This window comes from Ornithodoros turicata, chromosome 2, assembly GCF_037126465.1.
Source record: "Ornithodoros turicata isolate Travis chromosome 2, ASM3712646v1, whole genome shotgun sequence".
NCBI lineage: Eukaryota > Metazoa > Arthropoda > Arachnida > Ixodida > Argasidae > Ornithodoros > Ornithodoros turicata.
The window spans coordinates 122,729,987-122,757,539 of record NC_088202.1 but is presented as its reverse complement, the minus strand read 5'-3'; the positions used below and the strand labels follow the sequence as shown (position 1 = coordinate 122,757,539).

At 45.1% G+C, this 27,553-nt stretch overlaps 1 protein-coding gene and 1 long non-coding RNA gene across 2 annotated transcripts in view; one reads left to right on the top strand and one right to left on the bottom strand.

Moving 5' to 3' along the window:
- LOC135386026 (atrial natriuretic peptide receptor 1-like) overlaps positions 1–27,553 on the bottom strand; it is a 299,570-nt gene that overhangs the window by 81,913 nt on the left and 190,104 nt on the right. The window contains exons 3-4 of the mRNA XM_064615737.1: positions 26,533–26,725; positions 2,250–2,385 (exon numbers count right to left, since the gene is read on the bottom strand). Coding sequence (XP_064471807.1) covers positions 2,250–2,385; positions 26,533–26,725 — 329 coding nt within the window. The remainder of the gene's footprint in view (positions 1–2,249; positions 2,386–26,532; positions 26,726–27,553) is intronic.
- LOC135386028 (uncharacterized) lies at positions 9,192–9,578 on the top strand. Its single transcript, XR_010420564.1, has 3 exons — positions 9,192–9,232; positions 9,351–9,436; positions 9,508–9,578. It is a non-coding gene; the product is annotated as an uncharacterized LOC135386028 (long non-coding RNA).

Below are 27,553 nucleotides of genomic sequence, written 5' to 3'. Positions count from 1 at the left end.
TCAACAATACAATGCCTGGGTGAAACTGGGATAAATTCTGAGCTGTGGAAGGAAGGGACAACACAAACAACAGAACTCTGTCACGAATTTCCCGTCTTTTCGCCCAAGCTCAGACTTCTTTCAAGGTGAATGAAACAGGAGGCTTCTGCGCGCTTCGCGATACGTGTACTATCAGAACCGCTTCATCGCGCTCTGATTACGTGTTTTATTTCAGCCGTTCAGCTCACATTCGACTCCGAATCCCGCGGACATTTCCATGACCCAAACCACGGCCGCACCACTACCTCAGGTCCAGGATCCCAACCAGCAGCTTCCACCTTTTGTATTTTTCATCTTCTGTCGTCATGATATTAACATTTTTCTTTTTTTATTTCGTTTGACTACCAAATGCAACGGGATGTACCCACTTCATGCATTTGGGGTAGCTAATGGTACGTGAAGTCTTCCATTCCACAAACAATTAACAAATAAATGGCGGCAATGTCAGCTGCTTTTCCCTTTCATTCTCCAATAGAGGGGCTTAAAAATAATTCTGCAGCGTCTTGGATGAAATACTACCAGACAAGCAATCTCTGAATGTAACTGTCCAGTAAGTAACTACATACACAAAGTGCTGAAAAAGCCAAATGCCCACTGGGCCGACAAGACAGAGTTCAACTATGTCCGATGGGGCATGGTGACTCCCGTAAACAGCTCACAATACATTTCCAGTCGTCGTTATCGTCGTCTTTGTAAAATAAATCTGACGCGCGCGAGGTGAGAGCGGTGATGACACCGGCCTCCATCTTAACTCGGTCGGAGCCCCCCATGCGTTCCCAAAGCTACTCGACCGGGCGCGTACTCTGTGGTCACATGGTACAACTCGGTCATGTGACCTACTCGACTCGAGGGTTTGTTTTGGAACGCACCCCATGTTGCAGCACAAAAGCTGGCTGCTCATCTCTTCTTGCCGATTTCAGACCTCAGGGCTCAACACAACTTTCTTATTTATGCCACCGACCCATGCCTACTAACCAATTAATTATGAAAGCTCATTAAGCCTGGCGTTGGCTGCTAAAGCAATGTTATGTGATGTGATAGAAAAAAACGGGGGGATTTAAGTCGCGACAAAGTCAGACTGGCTACCCCAGACCACTTAGCCGCAACTAGTCGAAATAAATAAACAGAAGAAAACCCAGTAGGTGGGGACCCGAGACAAACATCCCGAACTAGTGGGAACACTTCTCACAAACGAGGGACCACAAGCAATATTACCTCGAGTCCATTCCGTAAGTAAGTATATGTAGCGCAGTTTTCGAAGAAAAAAATGAACAATAAATTTTGCAAAATTTTGTTTCATTTGTTCTCACTAGGTTTTTGCCACCTCCTGATGTGAATGTCATGTAAGTTTAATTACGTAAATTTTTGCAAAGTGAACTCTGAAATTTGGCAAGTAAAGGTAACTTTTTTGCCCCACCAATGTGAAGAGCGCGCCGAATTTACTCAAATTCATGATAATTGACAGGAATATTCAGGAGCTATCCCATCGGAAAAAATAGCGGAACATAACGCACGACGACTTTTTGAGCGCACTCGCTGTTAGTCCGACGAAAGGAGGTTCCAAACCCAGCCCAGAGAGTGATAGAAAAAGTGACAGTTCCTGAAATTAAGAGAGGGAAAGCATGATCCCAGCGGAAGCCGGACGCGATAAGCCAGGCGTGTGTTATCTCTTTCTACGATGCCGGTACGGGCTGGGTTTGCAACCTCCTTTCGTCGGTCTTATAGTGATTGTGCTGAAAAATTCGTCTCGTGCTATCCTCAGGAAGTTCCGAGAGCGTCATGCCCGGCTTTTTTTTTTTTTTTTCAATGAGATACGCTCCTCAATATCCCTGTTAATTATCATGAGTTTGAGCAAATTCGACACGCTCTTCACATTGGTTGGGGTAAAAAAAGTGACGTTTCCTTGGCAAATTTCGGAGTTCAGTATGCAAAAATTTACATTATTAAACTTACGTTACATGACATTCACATCAGGAGGTGTCAAAAACCCAGTGAAAACAAATGCCGTTGCCCGCATAATACTAGGTGTAGTTTTTTTTTTAATTATAATTCAGCTACATTTTTTGTGGGACACACTGTATAACAAATTGCTTGTCAAATTCGAGCTACTTCGAGTTTTTTTTTTAGTTCATTTCTGGCTGCAGTATCGTTCACTCTTAAAGATGCGCTAAAAACGAACATTTCAAGATGTAATTATTCTACCCACTTACCTGTAAATGTTCGATTCCACATCCTCCTTGTGATCTCCGATCCGTTCGTGATTGTCCCACCTTCACTCAGGGTTTCGTTGAGCGCGATGGCGTACAAAATCACAGCTTCGTGAAAAGCAGCCACAAAGTTGTTCACCTGAAATACGACACACATCATGCTTGACTTCGTGTGAGCCTATGAACATGACAAATAAATTTTTTTAAAAAACTCCAGAAACGGATGAGCCGCGACCACCAGGAATACACGAAAGAAAAGAAAGAAAGTGGGTCATTTGCCAATGTTTCGAAACAAGCGACCAACCTAGGCATTCACATGTGGGATGCCACCCCGTCAGTGCCATTTTTTAAGAGGAGGATAATAACCTGCGGAGCCTGGTGTATTTTATATGGGAGGAACTTGGGATTATTACTCAATAACTGCTGGACAGATTTTGACGAAATTGGTCTTGTTCGATAGCTTCTTGAGGGCCTGTGAGGGAATGGGTGACAAACTGCGAGTTTTTATAGCACTTTTTTTCATAGACGCTTACGAAAACTCGTGAAAATCGCCAAAATCACATGTCTAAGTTGCGAGGAGAAGAGTTCGAAAGTTACGGTAAGCAGGCGAAATGTTTGTTCCATTTCCCTCTCGGAAACCTATCTAGAATATTTTCGCACCAGTATGATGTCTATTCACGGCTCTGTCCGCTCACACTAACTCAAAACGTGACGGTATGTGTGTATGCTGTCTCGTGAGCACATTTTCAATCGCACACTGGCGGCACATCGCGGGGAACAGGAGAAGTAGCTAAGTGTCCGCCACATAGGACCGCAGCCTATGCTAAAATGACCTTCGCTGGACGGTGGGAGATTACGGTCACCCGATGAACGTAGCATGACTAGGGTTGTCAATCGGGATATCCCGAATCCCGGGATCCCGGCCAATTTTTGACGTCCCGAAGTCCCGGGATTTCTTTCGGAAAGTCCCGGGATTTCGTGAGAACAAATATGACAGGAAAATCAAACACCTGTAGGTGATCAGGCACAGACTCACTCCTTCGTGAGGAAACGGCACTTTTTATGACCAGACGTGGCACACAACCGCGTACAGATGCGTCCGCGTCCACATGCGTACAGATATTTGCTGACTGTCGTTTCTTCTAGCGTAAAGGCTGAGCGGACATTCAGTTCGGAAGCCAGTATTTGCACAAAAGTTCGCTTCCAACTGGGGGACACCACCCTCGACTCACTGTGCTTACTCAAGTCGTGTGTTAATCATTGTACAAGATGATACTCACGCAGCGACGGTGTTGTAAACCGTTTAGTGTTTCGTTTCTTTCTTTTTTGTGTGTGTTTCCTATTCTTCATTCAAGTGGAATGTTGCACCGTTTGAGGAAATTATAATATTATAAGATTTTAATGTTATAATATTATAATTATATTATAATATATATATATATATATATATATATATATATAGATACTCATTGAACGATGCGACAGCACCAGAGGACACGTGTTTCGCCGTGTTTGCGGCTCGTCGGCCCTGGGTAGCTGCGCATCGTTCGGGATTGGCAAACCAGGGGTCACTCAGCGAGCAGTTTCTCTACGTGCAGCCATAGAAGCCATCTTAACTGTAAGTTTGAATTTCAAACACGTCTAGCATCATTTACCTATTTTTTTAATGGCTTTTCCCCCCCTCTTTATAATTCACTGGCTTGCACTGTGGCATTGAGGAGTGCTCGGTCACCCTCCCAGGTGTGTATCGCTCGCTGAGTGACCCCTGGTTTGCCAATCCCGAACGATGCGCAGCTACCCAGGGCCGACGAGCCGCAAACACGGCGAAACACGTGTCCTCTGGTGCTGTCGCATCGTTCAATGAGTATCTGTTTCTCTACGTGCAGCCATAGAAGCCATCTTAACTGTAAGTTTGAATTTCAAACACGTCTAGCATCATTTACCTATTTTTTTAATGGCTTTTCCCCCCCTCTTTATATATATATATATATATATTATATAAATTATATATTATAATTATAAATATTATAATAAATTATAATATTTCCTGCTATACTTCAACTGTAGCAGGACTGGACTTCTTTTCACGCGCAACAGTGAAATGCAGATAAATAAAAAAGAAGTGGCATATCATAGCAAAATAAATAAATAAAATGTAACCATTTCGCCGTCACTATTTTACCAATGTGATTACACTGCGAATTTTTGAGTGTTTTCCTTCAGGAAAAGCTAGAATTGACAAAGCGCGCATGAACTGCGCAGAACACGCCGATATAAACACTTGAGGTAGATGGACTTGGAAGTATAGTCCTGCACGGCCCGCGGTGTCCGCGGTGACCCACATTTTGTTGCGGGTGGCGGGTCTAGGTCTTCGGTGTCGTGCGGGTGGCGGGCTGGGTGCGGGCGGCATTGTTGACGGCAAAGCGGGCAGCAGGTCGTGTGCGGTCAGCGCATTTTACCAAAACACTATTAGGAAGTACACCGAGTTGCCCAATTTCTTATGCGTCTGTACTGTAGTGACTCGAAATATGACGTAAAACGTCGCTGACAAGGGCGGAACAAACTCTCAAACCGTTAAGGTGCAACAGCTCCTGTGTGCTCTTCTCGATCTATGTCGCGTTTCGTGTCATCATTCCTCAAGTCAGAAACCAACACACATTTGTACCTTTTTGCCCCCTACGCTGATGTCGTACAAGAAACCATGCACACAGACATATCTAATCATCAGGCATAGACCAGGGAGTACTCTCAGTTGGGTGCGTGAGCTTTTCGAAAAAAATATGCGGACCCCGTGCGGATGCGGGTGTAATTTGTAATGGGACGCGGGTTGCGTGTCGGGTGCGGATTTGCACACGCGGGTACGGCTTGGATGCGGGTCAAATAATTTTGACACGCGCAGGACTTACTTCAAAGCATCATCAGAACTTGTCACATCCCGAAATCCTGTCCCGGGATCCCGGGATTGACAGCGAAAACTCCCGAAATCCCGGGACTGCAAAAATGGCTCGGGATTGACAACCCTAAGCATGACTGAACAACGGACCACCCCTCCGAGGGAAAGAATGGGAGTGTGGAGGGACTAGAGTAATTTTCAGGCCCGCACCCGGCCCGTGCTCGACGTCTTCTACGGATTTCCAGCCCGGCCCAGCCCGTATCCGACGGTTTCCATGCTCAGGCCCGGTCCCAGCCTGCCTCTGCTCTATGTGTTCCCGAGGCAAGGAGGCGTATTTAGGTTTACTAAAGAGCACAAATGATACTGTGATGTTACAGGTAACGCTTGTCTGCGCAGTGTGGTGACATGTTGCACATGCCGCAGGGTAGGAATGCGGATAATTTGGACCACCTAGGGTTCTTTTGACGTGCGAACAACAACTTTATTTTTTACCTTGGAGAGTGGGGAGTTTCATCGCCACAGGCGATACTCTACCCCATTGCTGGTTGGAATGGGGGGAATGGTGTCCCGAAATGTCAGAAGAGCTTTGAGCGCAGAGCGTTGCTGGGCTGGATTGGGCCAGGGACCAAGCAATTTCGATAAGGAGAAAGGGCGAGTGTCCAGCTGACGAAGAGATTCGGAGAGTGTGGTTCGGGAAGGTTGGAAGTGAAGGCAATGAAGAAGAATATGTTCCAGATCCTCAAGAGTACCACAGTGGCAGCAGGTGGGAGAGTCAACTTGTCTCAAGCGGTAACACACTGAGCTGTAAAGGCCATATCGAGGCGCATTCGGTGGATTAATGCAGCATCTTGACGAGAGGTGTTTCGTGGCATGCGGAAAGCGAGCGTTGGATCAACTCTGGTCAACATAGAGGGGGGAAGAATGTCGGTTGTTCGATGGCGGGAAGCCAGGGGTGTCACTAGGCGTTGCAGAATTGAACGGCGGCTCCTCTCAGCAGAACAATACGGGTCCGTTTCCGATACGAGAGTGTTGCTTCTGCGGCGCTGTCGGCCTGCTCGTTCCACACGACACCACAATGGGCTGGAACCCACCGGTGAACTAGCCTGTGGCCTGCGGCGTAGATAGTCTGGTAAGCCATTAACACATCTGTGACTAGGGGTGCGGATGGGCCTCGTATGCAGGAATTTTCAATTGCCTGAAGTGCAGATTTGGAGTCTGTAAAGGCTGCCCATTCCCGGGGTGTAAAATCAGCGATGTGTTGTAGAAAGAAAAGGATGGCATAGAGTTCCGCAGCTGTGGAGGAGGTTGGATGTGAAAGGCGTCTTCCGTGCACTACGCCTTCGGATGGTATGACGAATGCTGAGGCGGACTTGTTGTTTCGGGATGCGCCATCGGTATATGCTGCCTATATATGCTGACTATATTTGACGTGCGCTATGCTCTGGTCTCCCTTCGAATCCGCGTGTTGACAGAGCGCAGCAAGGAAAAGGACGCATCTAATTGGTGGAGAGTGAGGGGGTACGCTATGTGTTTTACAGGCTGTGTTTCTCTGCCGACAAGCCGCTGTGTGCTCGGTGCTTGCTTGCTTGGGAAGGCAACGCGCAGTGGCGCGTGGGCGATATGTATGTACCTTGCGGATCAAGAGAGACTCATTTCCGCTCTATTGCGCATGCACCGGTGTTATTCCCCCTTCTCGAACTCTCACGCGAACGAAATATGTCAGAACACCTAACCTAACTGACCCTCGTACAGGACTCTCACGGGAACGAAATATGTCAGAACACCTAACCTAACTGACCCTCATGCCGGACTTGCTCAGCGCGCCCGCCACACCAAACGTCCCCAAATGTGTGTGAGTGCACGTGTGAAATCCAGACCCATTACAGGAAATAAGCATGATCACATATAAAAAAGGGATAATTTTCAGATGAGAATACCATGATACACCATAGCCAAAAAAAAAAAAAGAAAAGAAAAGCGCCATTACAATTCAGCTGTATAGTCTCGCCAAATATGTTCGCGTACATGCCCGACCATGGTCAGCGTTGTCAAGCCCGTACCCGGCCCGTGCCCGGTAGCTGAAACCCGAGCCCGGCCCAGGTCCGCATAAAAAACACAAAGCCCGGCCCGGCCCTCGGGCTAGTCTCGGGATTCCGGGTAAGCCTGGGCTCGTGCAGTGCTAGGAGGGACGGACCTGGGAAGGCTCCAGGAGAGCTTTGAAAAAGACATACTGTTCTGTGTGTCTGAAAGGGGATGTCTAGCCATCCTTCTCTCATATTGGGCAGGCGGGAATAGCCAATAACACAAGTGTACGAAGTTGGGGTAGTTGGCATCTTGATATATTGTTGAATAGCCAATAGATAAGATAGATAGATAGTCAATAGATGGATAGATAGTCTTGACACAACGACAACTTTGGAGGAATATCGGACGACGCGGACGACGCCCAGTGAAGGTTCACTGGTACTGAGCCACAAGATTACTCCGAAATACCTCATCCCATCGCCGTGCCTGTAGCTGCTGCTCGTAGTGGTGTGTTGACGTACATGAGCTTTAATTATGAAAACCTCACCGAAATGCCTTTGGGTCCACTGAATCGAAATCTACATTTCATCGCACGCAACAATCTTCTGGCACTAGAGCATTCATTTTCGCAGACAGATACGAAAGACAGTCCCTAGTTTCTCGTTGTGCCTGGAGAATTTAGGGGGGCTCTTTTCTTTGGATCAGCGGAGATGTTTTGGGTGTAGAATTTACGTCGGTGACTTTTACTTTATCTACATTATTTCTATCTTATCAAATAATAAAACTACATGTAACGTTCAAATTAAATGTTATCTGAATTATTAATTAAGCAATAGAAATTAAATTACATTGACTAATTTCATTAATTTAACTCTACGTTCTACGTTAAATAATAAGTGTTAGCTGTATCGTCGCATTGCGTAACCAACGCCACGGCTACCAAAGACGTTCTTCGTTTGCATCCCGATACACTAGCATGGTGTCGGTCTATTATCGTAGTCGTACCGTTTACTAGGACTGGTGATATCAGAATCTCATCGTTTAACTCTCACTACGCTTTCTCATACGAACACGTGTATATTAGAGCGTTCATCCAGAGCGTGTGCGAAGCGGCCTCTTTCTGATAGACCTGAGCGTACAAGCAGTTGTTTGCTACAAACAGTTGTCTAGTTCCATTTATCATTTCGGATCCCACAGGCTTTTCTACCGGTACACGCTTTTAATAAACCACACGTGCGTTATACGCGACGCAAGGTGTAACCGTACAGGTTTCCATAACATGGGTAGAAAGTACAAAGGGGAAAAGAAAATAGTCTACGAACTAAATGAATAGTCTATTGTTCAATGGCAGCATTGGCAAGTCTCGCTTTCTTTATTCCAGTTTTGAAATATTCCGCTTTGTAGAAATGTGAGCGTTTATTTTACGGTGCCGTGGAATATCCTTCTGATCTAAATAAACCTGGTAAGACAGTACTGAGTTTTTGGTGCATCGTACGCGATCCCTTACGTACGTAAAAGCGATAGCGTACGACGCACCAGAACTTACCAATATCTGACAGATTTCTTTGAAATAATGCTTTTGATTTTGTGTCGCAATTATTCACGGAACGCGCAATCTCCGAAGCTAAGCGGCTTTGTTAAACCCTGGCCGCTTGAAGCTGCAGGCGAGTAACGGTTAGTTTAATAAAAACAAAACACGAAACAGTTACGTGGAGTGCAGCTGTTGGTTTCAATATTTCATACTGGATTCTTTTCGCGTAACACCATCATAATTAACCCAGAACGGCTGGAGAGACCGCAATAAATATCAGAGTAAATCAGTCGCGATCATTTTGCGCGGGAATTATAACATCCTCGATAAGAAGTGAAAGCATAAATAAAGTTCCTGCAGGCAAAAACAGACGTTTAGCCCGAGCGCTTTCGTCACGTTCGCACGCATGCCCTTTCTAATACGGAATATACAAACAGAAGAAGACGTGCTCTTTCTGACTCAGAAGAACACTGCGTGCTTTATCAGTGGTTCGCAGGCACAACCATGGTGGGAGAGGAGAAGAGCGGGAGCTGCCTCGTAAGTTGTTGTTTCCTTTGATGTGAATCGTTTCTGGCACATGACAATTGGAGGACAGCAAAGCTGTTCCTGTGTCGGACAGTGACTTTCTACAGCCGCACAACATCGTTCACATTAGTGTTGACAGAGCATTCAAGATCTACTAATGCGACAGAAAGGAAATCTTGGAGCGCACATTCTTTCTTATAAGCTATGGTGGTGAACGTAAGTGCTCTTTTTCTATCTATCTATCTGTACCACTTTTTCCTTATCTTTATACCGCTTTTTCTTTCAAGGGACGTGGCAGACCTCTACACACTCCGTCGTGTTCTTGTTGGGCACGATGTTGAGTGACGTGACATCCCGGTGTAGGCAAGTGCCCAGGAGCCTTTCTGCTTGTACCTCCTAAGTGCTGCTAATACGATTTGTGGATTGAGTGGATAGGTAAACCTGAAATACATCGCAGACTGCTTCCAGACTCATCCCTCTAGCCCTTTTTTGTGTGTGTGTGTGTTTGAATATCAAAGGAGTATCGAAGTACTTTCGAGTACTATGCTGACACCGTGATATCCGTGAAAAAAAAAAAAAAAAATGAAAAAGAACAACAACAGCAAAACAGTGATCCCTTATGGTTTTATCAATAGAAAAAGCTACACTGAAGCTTCCTTAGGTTAATATATACAAGCTTTCGCGTACCTAATGAAGCGTGGTCCCCCACGCCAAAGCTTGTAGATATTAAACTAAGGAAGCTTCAGTGTTGCTTTTCGTATTGTGCTACATTTCACATCGGACTTGACTTCCCCTGTTTCACTGAGATTCTGGTTTTATCAACCAAGAATAAACGAATTTATGATCGAATGCATTGCACACTTTACGCGTTATCGAACGTACAAAACGTGCAACGCAACTTGAGTTATACCGAGCACGTGTCTCTTTGCCTTACATACCGAGTTACATGCCTTTCGAAGCGCATGCTTCATTGCGGAATATTATACTTAACGCTCAGGAGTATACCACGCCCGAGGTACAGGGCCGAGTACGTCGTCATGGATCCTTTCCGTTCGTACGTGTGACCTTCGTTCCCCTCGGAAGTGAAACAAACGCCAAATAAAATTTGAAAATATATAAATACAAACATTTGCTTCAGTGTCCTAACACGTAATATTTCGTCAAATAACTCCCAAAGATTTCCTTGCATTACGTCACTAGAAGTGGCATTTCCAAACACATCGATGAAAATGCAGGGCCCAGGCCTAAGGGCTCAGGAACACATAAATATGGCTATAATTCGAATTTAAACTTTTCTTTCGAGCCTGGATCTCTCGTAGTTTCATGTTAGCAATGTAACCCCCGAGGCGGATAAATGTGTATATACTCGTAGAAGACATGTCGCATATCCTTCCATGTCACACCTGCACGAGGGCAGTTATTGCACCCCCGATTCAGACCACCCGCAATTAGATAATCAAACCGATTCCTGTAGAATGAGAAAGGATGACTACTACAGCAGCAGCATCATACAATCAATACGTAGCCGAATGCAACTGCCGGTCTACGTTAGTTATAGTAGACCGGCTGCGGTATAGGATTTCTCCAAATGTGCTCCAATATCTAACGGACTCTTCCATTGCTGGCATGTACATGGGGTGGTTAAAAGAAAAGCAGGACGCATATTGCGAAATCTGACGCCTTCTTAAAAACAAATCAACTTCAAAGCCGAAAACTAACATTTCGCAGTAAATCATTTTACACCTTTAATCCCTTGAAACGTGTGTATTCTTATAAATAGTTCCTTTTGTATCCCGCTGACTGAAGCAAAGGGTGTGAAAAGTGCCGTCACAGATTGTGCCCCAAGGACAACGTCCAATTATGGTGAGCCGGCAGCCTGTGCACAGATCTCTTGTGATAGATTAAATTGTGTGCCCATTATTTACTGGTGTTGGCCTCGTTCCTTCCACAAACTACCCAAAGGTACCCCTATCTCGTGTGCTGTCGTTCCTACCGGGAGCGGTCATCACATAATGCAGCATTTCCACAAGAAAAAAAAAAGACTTTTCTCTAAACATGTCAAACGATGTGAACAAGCAATTATTTTAAAGTTGATCACTCGTACACCGCCACCAAGCTAGTGTGCAAAGAGCATTAATAATATGATATTTGCATATATACTGACTCCCGAATGATGTTATTACTTCTTCATTTTGTTTGGCTCATATACCTACAGTGTAACGTATTTGATGTGAGAAGTTAACTAGATCGGTTTCGGCAACCTATGTAAGTTAAGGTAATTCTATCTTGTCAGAAGTGCTTCACATGTGAGAGCAACCTCGTAGAGCAAAATCGGTGGTACGTTTGGTTTGTTCTGTCATGATCTCATTGCGTCTTCAATATATTTTTGTGTTCCCGTTCCAGGCGACACGACGTTCAATAATTTTGCAAAACATAGTCAAATGCGATATAAACACGCTCACTCTAGTCTTGCAACTGATTGTATGACGGAAACTAGCATCGTAGCACACATTATGTGGTATGTTAATAATGTTATACACACCTGCTCGTGTTTCGCAAAAGTCAGCTAAAAAAGTTAGAAAATGCAATGGATAAACACAAATTATATTCCTGAATATTCAACAGCGCTAAGATTATGAGCATTAGTGAAACTGACGAAGATCGTCACATCAGTCTGTAAGTAACTGTAAGGAATAACAAGAAAAATATTCTGCTTTGCCGTACTCGCATTTTTGATCCGTGTTCCACATGTCTCATATTATGAAAAGTAGCGGAAACTAGCGGAGAAAGAGTCCGCCGCTAACAACATTTGTAACTGAAATACTTCTACCGTTACTAATTTAAAATGTAGTGATATCGCTACTCCGCTACCGAAAAAGATAGCGCACACGGTGCAAGCGCCGCACATGTACAACAATGACCGGAGGAGAATGAGCATGAATAAGCAAACGGTGAATTGAACAGGGAGTGAGGGAGCATGAGTGAACTACATGAGTGAGAGCAAAGCGAGAGCCGAGAGGGTGTCAGAGGTGCCTACATCTGTATACGAATCCGTAGACTGTAACCATACAACTTTTGGTATCGCAGTCGTTAATATAGCACAGTTTTTTTTCTTGTCGTAACTATACACAAAGCTAGCAAAATATAAGCAACGTAGAAAAAAAAAACGCCGATATTGAACGTGCGTACATGGGCCACAGTTGAAGTTCCAATTTGTGTGGGTCCCACATGCGATTCAGTCGCCTCATTAGAGTTCGGTGCTCGACACCGTCAAGCCACAGCAATTCATTGGAGCTTGGAAGGGCTCTTTGCAGAGAAGGGAAAATTTTCAGACGCTCACGGAGGGTGTTGCGATATTCAGCGACAACTGAGAATCGCACAATTTGTTTGTTGGTTGGTGTGCGTGAGCGTGAGCGCGGGTGTATATGCGCGTGTGTGATGTTCGCGCGGGTTTTGCGCGTGTCTTTTTTGTATGCATGCTTGTGTGGGTGCGAACGTGAGTGCGTGTTGCGTGCGTGCATGCGTGTGTATTCGTGGATGTGTAAGCATGTTTGTGTGTTTTTGTGTGCGTGTGCATTTGTGAGCCTGTGCGCTTGTGTGTTTGAGCGTGTGTATGTGTGTCTCTATGCGCGTGTGCGTGTAAGTGCGCGTGTGTGTATGTACGTGTGTTGTGTATGAGCGTGAGTGTGCGCGTGTGTGTTTATGTTTGTGTGTTACTTTTGGTTTTGTGCCACGAACACGGCGATTCCTTGACATCTTCGTGTTAACAGCTGCCGCTGTAAGAAAAACGCACTTATATGAGAGCAGGCTATTGGCACTGATGCCACATCAGTCACGTATCTTGTACGTATCATTACCCCGCTAAGCGGCAGCTGTGAAGAATCATTGTTGCAAGAGTCTCCGCGTTTTCCTGGCGATTTTAATCCAAGTGCCAGCTAGATTAATCCTACTGCCATTTAAATTAATCCAGGTGCCACTCAAATTAATCCTATATAAATGCTTGGGATAGTAGACACTTTGCGACATAGGTGGTGCGGTCTACTACGTGGAACCCAACTTTTTGTGAGTCACGTATGTCAGAGTTGCATGACATGACATATATTCACTGTTGTTGGTTATGGCAACTGTTTGTGACAGTTTTCGTCATAGCGTGACCTTCTAGGGCCTCACCGTGTCGCAGCTGTATGGAACGGTGATTTACGACCATTATTGACTACAAAACCTTTTTGCCACAATTTTGGCGAAACCGCTTATGGCGTGACTTGTTAGGACTTCTTCATGTCACAACTGTATGATAAGGTTGTTTAGGACCATTATTGACTACTACTACACCGTTTCGGGAGGACTTTGGTGATGCCGAGTGCGACTGCCGCGTGCCCTTTTGCCACTTCCTCGTGTCGGAGTCATATGGTTGGTGCCATACAATCATTATTCACAACTACACCTTTTTGGAACAATGTTCTGGAGCAGGCTATGGCGTGACTTTTTGGGACTTCCTCATGTTAGAGCTGTATGGTATGCTGGTCTACGACTATTATTGACTACTCTACCTTTTTGGGATAATTTTCGTGATGCCATTTCCAGCGTGATGGTACAGTGGTTTACGACCATAACTGATAATTGTGCCATTTTCGAACGACTTTTGTGATACGGGGTGTGGGGTGACTGTTTGGGGGTGACTGTTTGGGATTTCGTCATGTCACACCTGTGTGGCGCGGTTATTTACCACCATTATTGACTACTACACATTTTTGGGATTATTTTCGTATGGCTACGGCGTGGCTTTTTGGGACTTCGTCATGTCGGACCTGTATAATATCGTGGTTTATGACCATTATTGACTGCTACACCTTTTTGGGACGATTTTCGTAATGCTGGTTAAGGAGTGACTTTTTGTGGCTTCCTCATGTCGGAGCTGTATGGTAATGTGGTTTATGACCATCATTGACTGCTACACCTTTGTGGGACAATTTTCGTAATGCTGGTTACAGCGTGACTTTTTGGGACTTCCTTATGTCGAAGCTTTATGGTATGGTGGTTTGTGACCATTATTGACTATTACACCTTTTTGGGACAATTTTCGTAAAGCTGGTTACAGCGTGACTTCTTGGTGCTTCTTCATGCCGGAGCTGTATGATGTGGTGAGTTACGACCAATAATGACTTCTACACCTTTTTGGGCCAATTTTTGTAATGCTGGTTACAGCATGACTCCTTGAGACTTCGTCATGTCAGGCCTGTATGGTATTGTGGTTTATGAACATCATTGACTGCAATACCTTTTTGGGACAATTTTCGTAATGGTGGTTACGGCGTGACTTTTTGGGACTTCCTCATGTCGGAGCTGTATGGTATCGTGGTTTACGACCATCATTGACTACTGCACCTTTTTGGGACAATTTTCATATTACTGGTTACGGCGTGACTCTTTGTGACTTCCTCGTGTCGGAGCTGCAAGATATTGTGGTTTACGACCATTATTGACTAATGCACTTTTTAGGACAATTTCGTAAAGCTGGTTGCTGGTCGGGATGCTTGCTAAAAGGTGTCTGCAGTAAGAGCTGGTTATATGTGACTGCCTCTTCATGGTAGTCGGTGAAGGGAGGACACCGTAACCAGCATTACGAAAGTTGTACTGAAAAGGTGTAGCCGTCAATAATGGTTATAAACCACAATACCATACAGCTCCGACACGAGGAAGCCACAAAAAGTCACGCCGTAGCCAGCATTACGAAAATTGTCCCAAAAAGGTGCAGTAGTCAATAATAGTCATAAGCCACAATACCATACAGCTCCGACACGAGGAGCCACAAAAAGTCACGCCGTAGCCAGCATTACGAAAATTGTCCCCAAAAGGTGTAGTAGTCAAAAATGGTTGTAAATAACCGCGCCACACAGGTGTGACATGACGAAATCCCAAACAGTCACCCCACACCCCGTATCACAAAAGTATTTCCGAAATGGCGCAATTATCAGTTATGGTCGTAAACGACCATACCATCACACCGAAAATGGCATCACGAAAATTGTCCCAAAAAGGTAGAGTAGTCAATAATAGTCGTAGACCAGCCTGCCATGCGGCTCTAACACGAGGAATTCCCAAAAAGTCACGCCATTGCCTGCTCCGGAACATTGTCCCGAAAATGTGTAGTTGTGAATAATGATTATTAGGCACTATACCATACGGCTCCGACATGAGGAAGTTCTAAAAAGTCACGCCATAACCGCCTTCATCAAAATTTTGGCAAAACGGTTTTGTGGTCAATAATGGTCGTAAGTCACCATTCCATACAGCAGCGACATGGTGAAGTCCTAAAAGGTCAGGCCATACTCGGCACGACGAAAGTTGTCGCAAACAGTTGCCATAACCCACAATAGTGGGTATGTGCCATGTCATGCAACTCTGACATACGTGAGTCGCAAAAAGTTGGGTTCCGCGTAGTTGACCCTACCACCTTTGTCGCAAAGTGTCGACCATCCCAAGCATTTATATAGGATTAATTTGAGTGGCACCTGGATTATTTTGTATGGCACTCGGATTAATTTAAATGACACCTGGATTAATTAGTCTGGCACTAGGATTAATTTAGCTGTCACTTCGGTTAAACTCGCCGGGAAAACCTGTAGTGTCTCTTTCTTTAGGTTTATGTCCGACTTTCTAGTACAATGTGTAGCACAGCATCAAAAACAGGAACAGCACAGTCACGAATTTGCAGCACGAACGAAGTGCTCGAGTTCCTTCATACGTCTATAGGAAACGTTATTGACTTTTCTTCAATATACGGGAGACCCCAGTATGTGAATCACATTCGGCTGCTCTGAATAATGCGATTCGGCTCCGAAATAGAAAACTCGTGTAGAGTAGAGGTGGAGGTAACATTTCCGGGGGGGGGGGGGTGTACGCGGGAACGCGTCCAGGAAATATTGCCTCCATCGAACAGTAAAGCGTACTTCGTTGCAGGTACCCTTCTCCTACAAACTACATCGAAAATATGGGGGACATAGTGAATAGAATGCATCAGCAAACTAGAGATGGAACTAAATGAAAGGTCGCCACCATTTCCAGCCCTGCCTGCTTGCCTGCCTCCCTTTCGAGCGGCGCAGCATCCTCATTTCAGTATTCGTAGCACGGCAAAAATAAAAACAAATGAAAGTTGCACGCGAATGCAGCTTTCCTGCCATGTAACGCTCTCCAAACTACCGAGAAAATAATAAATAAGTAATGTTGGCTGCGGAATATCGTCGCTCTACAGGAATATTCGCCGAGGGGTAAGGAATTATAGTAGCACTATGAATTCTGATTCACATATGATGCTTCTGAGTGTTTGTATCATACATATCCTGATATTCGATCTCGCAACGCCCATTTCTGTCTCTTACAATACGCAACAAGGATTGTTCGCGTTATTCGAGTAAGAATACGAGAGTCCTTCTACCTGCCATGTGTCGTCGGTGCACTCCAAAAGCATTGTGTCACAAACTATGTATATACAGGGTGTTTCTTTTTAGCTGCAACAAATTTTCATAAAAAGGGGAGTTGCCTTAGGACGCTCCTACGTTTGTCATTGAATTAGTCGACGGGGCTGCTACTAGGAAACCGTATTTTTTTCTCAATCACGGTACTAACTAACCGAGATATTTTAATCAAGTTTTTAATTATTGACTTTAGGGAGCACATTGCAACTGCGATATTAAAGCTTAATCCCCACACGCTCGAACCACTGATTAAGCACAGAAGTAATCACAGCGCGTGCTACAGACTTAACTATTTTACTTCCACGTCTACTGCGAACAGCAAGAAATCGGCAAAGGAGCGACAGTGACGTCGATATCTCCGCCCTCACTTAACGTCACAGGAAACGCCAGACGCAGTTCAGGCAAACCCTGTGCGCGGTATGTTTCACGATCTTTGTTTTCGTGTTTTATTTTTTGCTTCGAAGGAGCTTTGCGCATCACCGCTACATATGAGCGCTTATCGTACAGGGGAAGAGTGAGAGCCGTGCCCAGCAGAATGAATGGAGCGATACGACGAGCGACTCCGAACACACGAAGGAAGAAAAGAAAGCAAAAAAGGAATACGAAACAAAGATCGTGAAACGTAACGCTATAAGGGTTCCCTACATCGCGTATGACTTTTTTCTGTGGCGTTAAGTGAGGGCGGAGTCATCAACGTCACTATGGCTCTTTTGCCGACCACTTGCGGTTTACAGTAGACGACAGCTATCAAATACTTATGTCCGTAGCGCGCGTTGTGATTACTTTTGTGCTTCATCAGTGCCTTGAGTGCATCATATGGACATCAGGCTTTAATATCGCAATTGCAATGTGTTCGCTAAAGTCAATAATTAAACAGTTGACCAAAATATCTCCGCTAATTAGTCCCCTAACTGAGACAAAATACGGTTTCGTAGTAACAGCCCCGTCGAGTAATTCAATGACGAGCAAAAGCGTCCTACGGCAACTCCCCTTTAATGAAAATTTGTTTCAGATAAAAAAAAACTGCCTACATAGGCACATAACATTGACCCTAACCGATATTCTTCCCCAAAGTGTAATCACGCAGATCAGCTCGGAGAAAGTGGTCACTGATGGGGGCTGTTCCTTCTGCTGAGCTGTCGATGTCAACCCGTTTACCCGTCAACCCGTTGTCGGGGTCAACCCGTTTACATGGTTTGTAAGTTTAGCAACGAATCGGGAGAGGCTATATCGAATTCGAAAATCAGCTTCAACGTAAACCACAAAATGTCATAACTGTCTCATCGTTTAGTACGGTCACTGATCACTAAACAAACTTGCAAGTGATCGAGGTGGCTCATCGCCTCATAATGTTGTCTTATTGCTGTAACAGTTATCGATTGATTGATTCACGGGCCACACGGGCACGAAAAATTACATTAAGTGCTTAATGCTTTAGTCTTAATGTCATTCGTGCGGTGCTACACCGAAATATTTTGACATTTGTCTGAGCTCGCCACAACTCCTTCGGCGATGAAATGCCTGCTCTCGCTCCCATTGTCTGCGCAGGGTAACAAATTTATTCTTCATAATACCACTTTGTACTCTGCAGGACAAGATTATTTCGTAACTTGAGGTTACACAACCTGACAACTATTCACATCCTTGATCGCATTGGCTTATATACTGTAGAGGCGCCACTGTTCAGTGTTCACTTATGACAATGGCGGTGAGGCTGAATATAGAGTTTGGCGCTGGCACACCCTCCTCTCACAAAAAAAAAAAAAGTCCTCATTTCTTTATTACAGTGAGCTTCCACCGGCCGCGGTTCTTCCATGACAGAGAGGCGGGAGTTGCTTGAAATTTTCACCGACAAAAGCAAGAGAAGGCATCACAGCATAATACCATTAGTCATTACAAAGTGGCCTGCGGCACCACCTCTGTGCATAATGCCATTCGGGTAACGGTATTATACCCTAGTCAGACAGCATTTCAAATGTCAATTGCGAGAAATGGCCTTCGGCCTCTCAAATGACCTTTGTTCGGGGTCGCCTGCAAGACAGGCGGGAAAGGAGTGTTCCTCAACTGACTGCCCTCACCGGCTCCCTTTTTCAGTTTCGTTTTCCCTGTCTGCTGTGGAAATTTGAAGTTGGTCTGTGCGCCACAAATCAAGATGCAGAAGCCATATGCACTTCTCTAGATATGATCTAAATACGTTTACACAGTTTCACTCCATTATCCATTTTATAGGTTTTCCTACATTCAGCTGCGAAGGTAGCGAGGGTACAATGGCATAACACTGTTGTCGAGATTGCTCCTTTCTGCTCCTCAAATGTCGTTGGGGGCCTCCTTTCGCGTTGATGGTCATTTCTTAGAAAGGTCCTTCGAGCATGCCGTCTGACAGGGGTATTCGACGATAATGTCATTTGTTCTGCCCGTGTGGCGCAGGTGTAACACGGTTGCCTCGCATATTCCTCTACAACTCGTGATTTGTATGCTTTTGATGAGCCTCTTGTAGAATTTCACAGCGTGGTCACCTAGAAGCTACATGAAAGACCAACACGTACGTCTAGGTCCTAACTGTAACTGTAGCTATCATCTACATACTGTTCAAACGCCGTGTCTCCGTGTGAAGATGGTATTTTTATTGTAAGCTTTTTCCTCATATCGAACACGAGTGTATTCACTGACGTCAACCCTCTAAAGGGCACTAATATTCTCGAAGATGACTTCGCCGCTATTGATGAAGGTCAAGCGAAGTTTGGTTCCTGTTTTCATTCGCTGCAGTACGCTACTCGTATTTAGAAGATGAATACGTATCGTTGAAAACACGAAAATTACGGGGAACACTACAGGCACAGTACGAGGACTTAGTAACACCATGTGAACGGTGAATGCTATGACGGTGAAGTGCCAGGACAAAACTGGCTCCGGACCTGTACATCCCGGCTGCAAATCCAATTAACGACTGTGACGCATCCCCGTGAGTGATGACATGTGAACGAGTCTCGCATACATACAAACCAAAGGAGGGTCCGGTTAAAAAGGTTCAAGGCAATATGTGACCTGCGTAAGAAGATGTGAACGGAGAAATGCTTCCACGATTGTCGTTTCACTCACGCATAAAGCACGAACCATGCAACGTATGCCGTTCCTTTGATATTAATGTCAAGGTAATGGCATCTTTCACTCCGCGACGAGAAATTTTTCCACTTTAGTGCCTCTTTGATGGCCCTCGTCTTATGGACCTTTCTAGCCTACCCTCGAACCGTGCTTCGGTATCCTCGGCAACAGGTGGGTTTGGTTTTGTTCTGGGCTGCTACGCACAGCGGTTGCTGCCGTTTTAGGCAGGGGTCGTATGTTTAAACCCTGCAGTTTTCGACTACATGGACTGCGGAGTGTAGTACGCATTCAAAACTGTCCGCAACGCATAGCGTCCTCCGTGAAAAGCAGTGAGTGGCAGCCCAGCGAGGGCAAGATGGCGTATACCATGGTTTTAGGAAAAGCTTCGTCTATAGCACCTCGAGTATCAGAGTTAACAATAATTAATAGTGTTAGTCCGCTACTAAGTCCTGTAATACCACGGGCTCCAGGTGTGCTTATTGTCCTTAAAATATATTTCGCATTATTACTCTTGACTTGAACTGAAGGCCCAGGGCCTGGGCGCTCCGGGACATCGAGCGTAATGAAATTAGGGTAGGTTTCAAACCCTTAACGCTAGTCGCACAACAGCCAGAGGCACGCGGCAACAGCACCACATGATATGCTACAGATGTACGCGTGACACTTGCACACTATGCCAGTATGCCAGCCTGCCTGCACAGCTCCCCAGTTTCCCCGTCTCCCCACTTGTCCCCGGAGCGACCTCATTGGTTCTTCTGACACATAAGGAGGTGCCATCTCGAGGTGAGGCGTACGTGGTTTCTTCCGTGGACCCATGCAGTGGACAAAAATTTCGAGTCCACCTCGAAGTGCCGCAATGTTTGCAAAGAAAATGTGTAAAACGATATATTAGTGTGTTGGCAGAAAGACGATAAAATGGCGGGCACAATGAGGGGCGCCGAGCGAGCACGGCGCTGGAGAGAGTGTTGCAGAGCTGCGGCGCGCGGCATCAGAGTCGGAGCACCAAAATTACTGTCACAAAACTACACTGACGTATTCTACGTAGCGAATATGGCCCTTACACTGCACTGGCTGCATTTCTTGCACGTATTTTGCTTCTGTATTGTAACACAAATTACGATTATTGTTGTGCTCTCGTGTGTCCACCAACCCCTTCCCGTTCCAACGAAACGAACTGTGGTTGGAACCACTAGACCTTGCATCAATGACGACAACGATTATTTTAGTGATGTCCTCTTTAGAGGTTATTGGTAACGCTACGTGAATCCAACTTGGTGAACTGTGACTGTTCAGAGACTGAACTTGCGCTCAGAACACCGACATTCTCACCGTAGAACTCTAGTTGAGCTCCTGACTATCTTCGCAGAATCGCAGCACGATGTGAATAAAAAAAAAATACTGTAAACTATTAAAAATGATCTGTTCTACTCTTCTCCCTTTCTCATTCTCCGTATCCGACCTCTAGAATTCATTTAACACTTCCGTTGTATGAGTATATCTTTCATCCGTCTCAAATTACTATTATTTTGTTATCTGTTAATCACGGAATTTCAAATCAATCATTTACTTTCACTAGCCACTTCTTTCTTTTTAGTCTGTCAGTATAGTTAAGCATTATTGTAGTACGTTTTTATTTTCTTATTTTCTGACTGATATTCATTTATTTTGTTTCTCTCGATCCTCTGATGTATCCAGGGCATGTGTTGCTGAATGACGAACAGTAATCCTTCACATTTCCAGTTATGTCCGAATATGACGGAAACACCCCGTTCTTGCAGAACCCTTACTCTTACTTCCTCTTGGCACTTAATCAGCGGCATTCTTTCCCGGCAAGATCTCAGTTGTCTCGCGACGTAAACCCCCAATTATTAATTATTAAATCTTTCCCGGCAACATATGGCAAAGACTAACTTTTCGAAATCTCGAGAAACGGAACTTTTCATGTAGAATGAGATATCGAGAAATGTGGCGGCATACGGTATACGCTGCCGCCGTAGCCTCCTTGCTAGCTTGAAGGAGCAAGGAGGTGACATTTAACATGGCATGAAACACTGTCAAGCTGTCCATCAGGAGCTACCCTACAAAATATTTCTGCTGTGCGGTGTATTGTCAGTGCGCAATGCAATTTATAAAACAATGTAGGGGAAAGCGTCCGCGGACCGCCTACGAGAACCCCGCGTGACGTTGAAAAGTCCCCGTGCCTTTCTTCGTCTTTCTTCTCAGCGCACTGCTCAGCCAACACCACCTAGATAGGGAAAGCCTGCTTACCCGTCGCCATGACGTAACAATTAAGAGTCAGCCAATGAGGATCGTGTTTTCAACGGCCGTAGCCAATCACGAACGTGTTTTCAGGAGTCGTGGCCATGAAGACGAACTACCGTCGTCTGCGAGTTGTGATTGAACGTCCCCGAGTACCAAATGACAAAAATTTAAAATAAAGCGCAAAAGGTTCTAAATCTTTCTCAAAACTTATTTTCTGGAAAGCGTCTTGCGCTTTTTCTCTAAATATCTATACGTCTGCAGGTTCAACGTAAACCACAAAATGTCATAACTGTCTCATCGTTTGGTACGGTCACTGATCACTAAACAAACTTGCAAGTGATCGAGGTGGCTCATCGCCTCATAATGTTGTCTTATTGCTGTAACAGTTATCGATTGATTGATTCACGGGCCACGCGGGCAGGAAAAATTAGATTAAGTGCTTAATGCTTTAGTCTTAATGTCATTCGTGCGGTGCTACACCGAAATATTTTGACATTTGTCTGAGCTCGCCACAACTCATTCGGCGATGAAATGCCTGCTCTCGCTCCCATTGTCTGCGCAGGGTAACAAATTTATTCTTCGTAATACCACATACGCTGCAATCATTTGCGGGTTCTTGAATTCACAGAACGGTGAATCGCAGTTGCAGACGAATTCTAACTCTTAATGGAAGGAGGGAGAGGAGGCAATAGGCAGGGCTTCTGTATCTAGGTGGCGTTGGCTCAGCCCTCTCGTTGCTTACACCGAGTCGCGTCGATCAACGTCAAGAGTCAGGTGTCAGGGGAATAGGCTACGTTACGACATCACGACGTCATACACTCTGAGAGTGGAGGATTTTTCAAAAGTATGCGGAACAGATGCCTCGCGCGCGTGCTGCGGTTCACCTGTGCCCATCGTTCTTCTGTTACTGATTCGTTACAGAAACGTAAAAAAAAAGGTCACTTCGGCGCCCCTTATTTAATTATTAAAAAAAAACTCAATTAATTGTATCGAGTTGACAACTCCTGTCGTGCCGAGGTGTAGAACTACGTCGATATTATCTACCAGCCGCGACAATGTTTCCAAAAATCTTGGGATAACTAAGCATTGTTGTGCCTTAGGACGATGCTTTTAGCGTGCTGTTTTGGCCGTTGAAAGTAAAAGTTCACAATATTCTTCGCCGTGTGAGATTGAATTAGCTGTGAAGCCCTATCAGCACTTGGCTGGAGTTCTAGTTACCAGGACCACAACAAGATTATGTGAAATTTTCCTTTCTTCACTGTTCCTAATTATCGCGTGTGCTGCATCGCGTCTCTTCCCTGGAGTGCGTTTTACATGTGAAAGGAGCTCCGTGGTTTGGCTTTATCACGCAACCTTCGCATGAATGACATCATGCGCAGTAGCGGTTCGACCAGCCACCTGAGATGTGCAGCCTATGGATGGGCGAGACGTAATTTCAGGTGTCTCACAGCGGCGCCGCCACCGTTTTCGCAATGAGTTTGCGTTATTTTGATACAGCATTTGTTCTAACTTCGCACAGAGAATGAGAAAGAAATAGAGCGCATTTTAATGGCATACACCATTATAGATTGTTCCCACTATGTATTTCTATGTAAAGTGCGCTTTCCTGTTGGTTTCTCTATTCAGCATTTAGCATCGCAATATTTTTGCTCTGATATTCATATGAAGGCACACAACAGTAACACAAAAATGTACGCAACTGTGAGCGCGTATTTCTCGCAGAAAAAAAGAAAAAAAAAAGACTTCAACATATTTACAGGTGCTCGTTTGTTCGATGTTTTGCTTGATGCACCGCATGCATGACAACTATACACATGAACCAGTCTCCTGACATCGTAACTGTGTAGCGTCATAAAATGACAAGCATGTCGAAGCAACTGCTATATAGTATATATATATATATATATATATATATATATATATATATATAAAGGGGGAAAATTAGCAGGAGCTTTTTTCCCCCTTATACACTTTGCACTGGGCTTTCAGAGGTGTCTTAGGGCACCCTGACGGGAGTCATCCCGTGCCACGTGACCTGCTGACGCCATCCACTCAAACGTTGCCTGCCTTCGTACTGCTGATGAGGCCCAAGAAGGCCGAAACAGCTGTCCAGTACTGGCATGGCGACGTTTGACTTACAAACATATATATATATATATATATGTGTTTCTTTTTGTTTTTTTGTAAGCTGTTGAAGTAGCTGTAGGCTTCTGTGGTTTGCATTCACGTATTGCACTCGCGCGGTGTTACTGGTGTTCGCTGCACCTATTAAATACTCTTTTACTCTTGTCACACTGACAGTGTTAACCGCGGTTACGCTTAACCGCGGTTACCCGACCAAACCGCGGTTATCGTGAACCACGATTTGTTGTTGTTTGTGACATGTTAGCAGTGTCCACATGATTGTGACACAAGCGCCAGGTATATTTTGATTACGCTGTATATCACGAAAAAGAAAATGACATAATGGCAGTGTTGTACGTATCGCCGTTACAGTAATCTATACTTATTTCGGCCTCGGAGTGCGTAACGCGATACTTTTTTTAAATCTGTATCGGAAGAGTATTTCCGTTACAAATTTATGGTAACGCGATCTCTCTATCGTTGCCGATACCTATACTTTTTAGTGTCCCACCCTTTCTTCACGGACCATTGGACAATTGTCAATGGTCCGCCTAGGCCTGGACAAGAAGCCTGTGGACACGCCTACGTGCTCCGTAACCGGAATTATGGAATTATAGCGAACACATGTTCACTGTTTTTCTTTGAAACTGGAGGAAGTAACCAGGCTGTGTTCAACAAAAGTGTTGAGGTCAACGAACAGAGGTCACGTCTTTGACTGTTCGCCCTGGATTCCGACCATATTTGTCACTCTTATTCATTGTCAATGGCCCGCCTAGCCCTCGATAAGAGGCTTGTGGACACGCCTACGTGCTCCTAACCGGAATTATACAAAACACGTGTTCACCGTTTTTCTTTGAAACTGGAGGAAACCACGCTGTGTTCAAGAAAAGCGTTGAGGTCAACGAACAGAGGTCACGGCTTTGACTGTGCGCTCTGGATTCCACTGCTAAGCTGACCTGTTGCACTGAGTCACACTCACATATACTGTGGGATTGTTAACTTTGAATAGGATTCCTTGGTCATTGGACTCCACGGTATGTGTGGGCCTCACACTAACGTAATTGTCATATCGGCCTCTGTTAGCTGCCGGAGAGACCACGGCCTGCAAGGATGGCAGAAGATGACTTCGAGAACCAGCCATTGATAAAAGTCAAGCAACTACATAACAAAGTCCGAACTACATAACATGCTGTCTACTTACTGCAGAACGGTTCACGTAAGCGACATTTCTATTTTGCATCATCTTCGTATTTCAAACAAAAGTGGCGCGCAAAGTATCGTGTTACTTTTTTATAGTAACGGTAGCGGTACTCCATTACTTTAAGAAAGAAGTATCGAAATCGATATTTCGATACTTTTTGCTCAAGTATCGGTAACGAGTATCGGTATCGCTATACCATATTTCGGTAATGGGTACAACACTGCATAATGCTAATGAAAAAGCTTAACAGTTATTAAAAACACGGTACGCACATGATTATTTTCGGGAAATGTTACACGGGCAGCGCGAACTACGGTTAAGGAAACCGTCCATTTCCTCGTGACCATCGCGAAACCAAGGTGACAACCGTGTGACAAGGGCATTTCTTAGTGCTTTCTCTATTGTCTCTACCTTCAAGATCGGACCGGTGTAAGTGGGTGCCGCATCGCTGGCGCGAAGAGTGCCCCCCCTCTATCATCATTCTCTTTGCTGTCAATGCGCATCACGTAGCTGCATTAGATTTCGTCATCGAGCGATGATAATAAGGAAGAAGAGCCTGAAGAACAAGCCACACGGCAAGTGGCTGTGCTTGACTTAGGGTAGCTATGTTTAGGTTGTCCTAGCTCTACGGACTTCCATAACGGGCATGTCTGGTAGAGTGGGACGGCATGAAGTACTCTTGTATTTCCTTTGTGGCGTGTAAGAGGGAAGTGGCGGCAAATAGTATGAAGCCAATGAAGGAATCAGTAAGGTGGGTCCCACGACGGGTTCATACAAATATTTTTTTTTTTATTGTGATTGCACATGCTGTCAAATGAAGTTCATTGTTATTTAAGAAAAGTGCTGTTTGGGACACGGTTGTTTAAAATCTCCAGCCCCTGGTGGAGCGATCCCCTATCGGCGATGTCGCGCACGAAATAACTATGCCCTCCCCGAGGGGAGGCCGCGCTCAACTGCTCCCCGTAGCAGACGACGGAAAGTATGCGATGGTACTCTCTCCCGACAGGTGGCACTGGGTGCCCTTACCTCAGAGACTGTAATGGTATAGTTCCTTCGTGCGCGGCATGACCGATAGGGGACTGCTCGGCGACGGGCTGGAGATTTTGGACAACCGTGTCCCAAACAGTACATTGATGGGCGACACTTACTTCTTCGTTTCCAAAGGTGAAATTGAACTTGTCCTTAGCGAGTTGTTTGACCTCCCTGGAGAAGTTCTGGAAATCCTCGGTTTCTGGCGTTCTGGCGGTGACCGTAAGAAGTGCCTCGTAAGCTTTCTGTGCCCTTGCGTTGCTCTCAGGAGTGTCTTCCGCACGATACCATGGCTTTCGGCTATCGTTGCGACTGAAAGAGTAAGACCTGTCGGTTACCTCCAACTTGCGATTCACCAACACGGCATCCACTGTCTAAACAGTACTGTACCATGTTCACGCATATATATCAGCTCACTATATGACCGTTTCGCAAGACCACTTGCAGTTTCAGTGAAGTGAAGTTTTTCTTTCGTCTTTTTTTTTAAATGGAACTCAACATTTTTAGTAGATACAGGATTGACGTTCCACATTCGTTTCAGACAACATAGAACATTCATAAGCTTATTTTTCTGTATGGCCTGTCTAACTACGACAGTGTGAACTATGTGTACCGTAGACCCAAGTGCTACTGCTACTCAACACAGAAACAGTGGTTTGGAAGTTACCGTTATACGTGAGTTACACACAATACAACATCATAACAACGAAAGAAAATTAGCGCCTCCCTGCTGATGCAACGTGGATTAAAGCGATAGCAATCGCCGAACTGCTATGAAAGTGCGGGGATAATTTTAAATTCCGCGTAATGGTTGGGATAAGGGCCAAATGTAGGAGCAGAACTGCAGTGAGTTATGATATAGTGCTAGAGAGGATAACGCGCTGTGGGGTTTGGCGTGAAGAAAAAACATTTTGACCGCACCATGAGTACCTTAAGTAGCGCACACAACAATCTCGCAACGTAGCCGCCCGATGTGAAAGCGAAGGAACCGCGAGCCCGCAGTTTACCAGCGGCATGGCCGAGCGGGTTAAGGCGCCCCGCCCGTTGGTGGTAGCAGAGGTAGTGCTGAAGACTGGGAGGTGGTGGGTTCGAGTCCTACCACCGGATGTGCTCTCTGAGGTTTCTCTGGGTTTTTCGAAG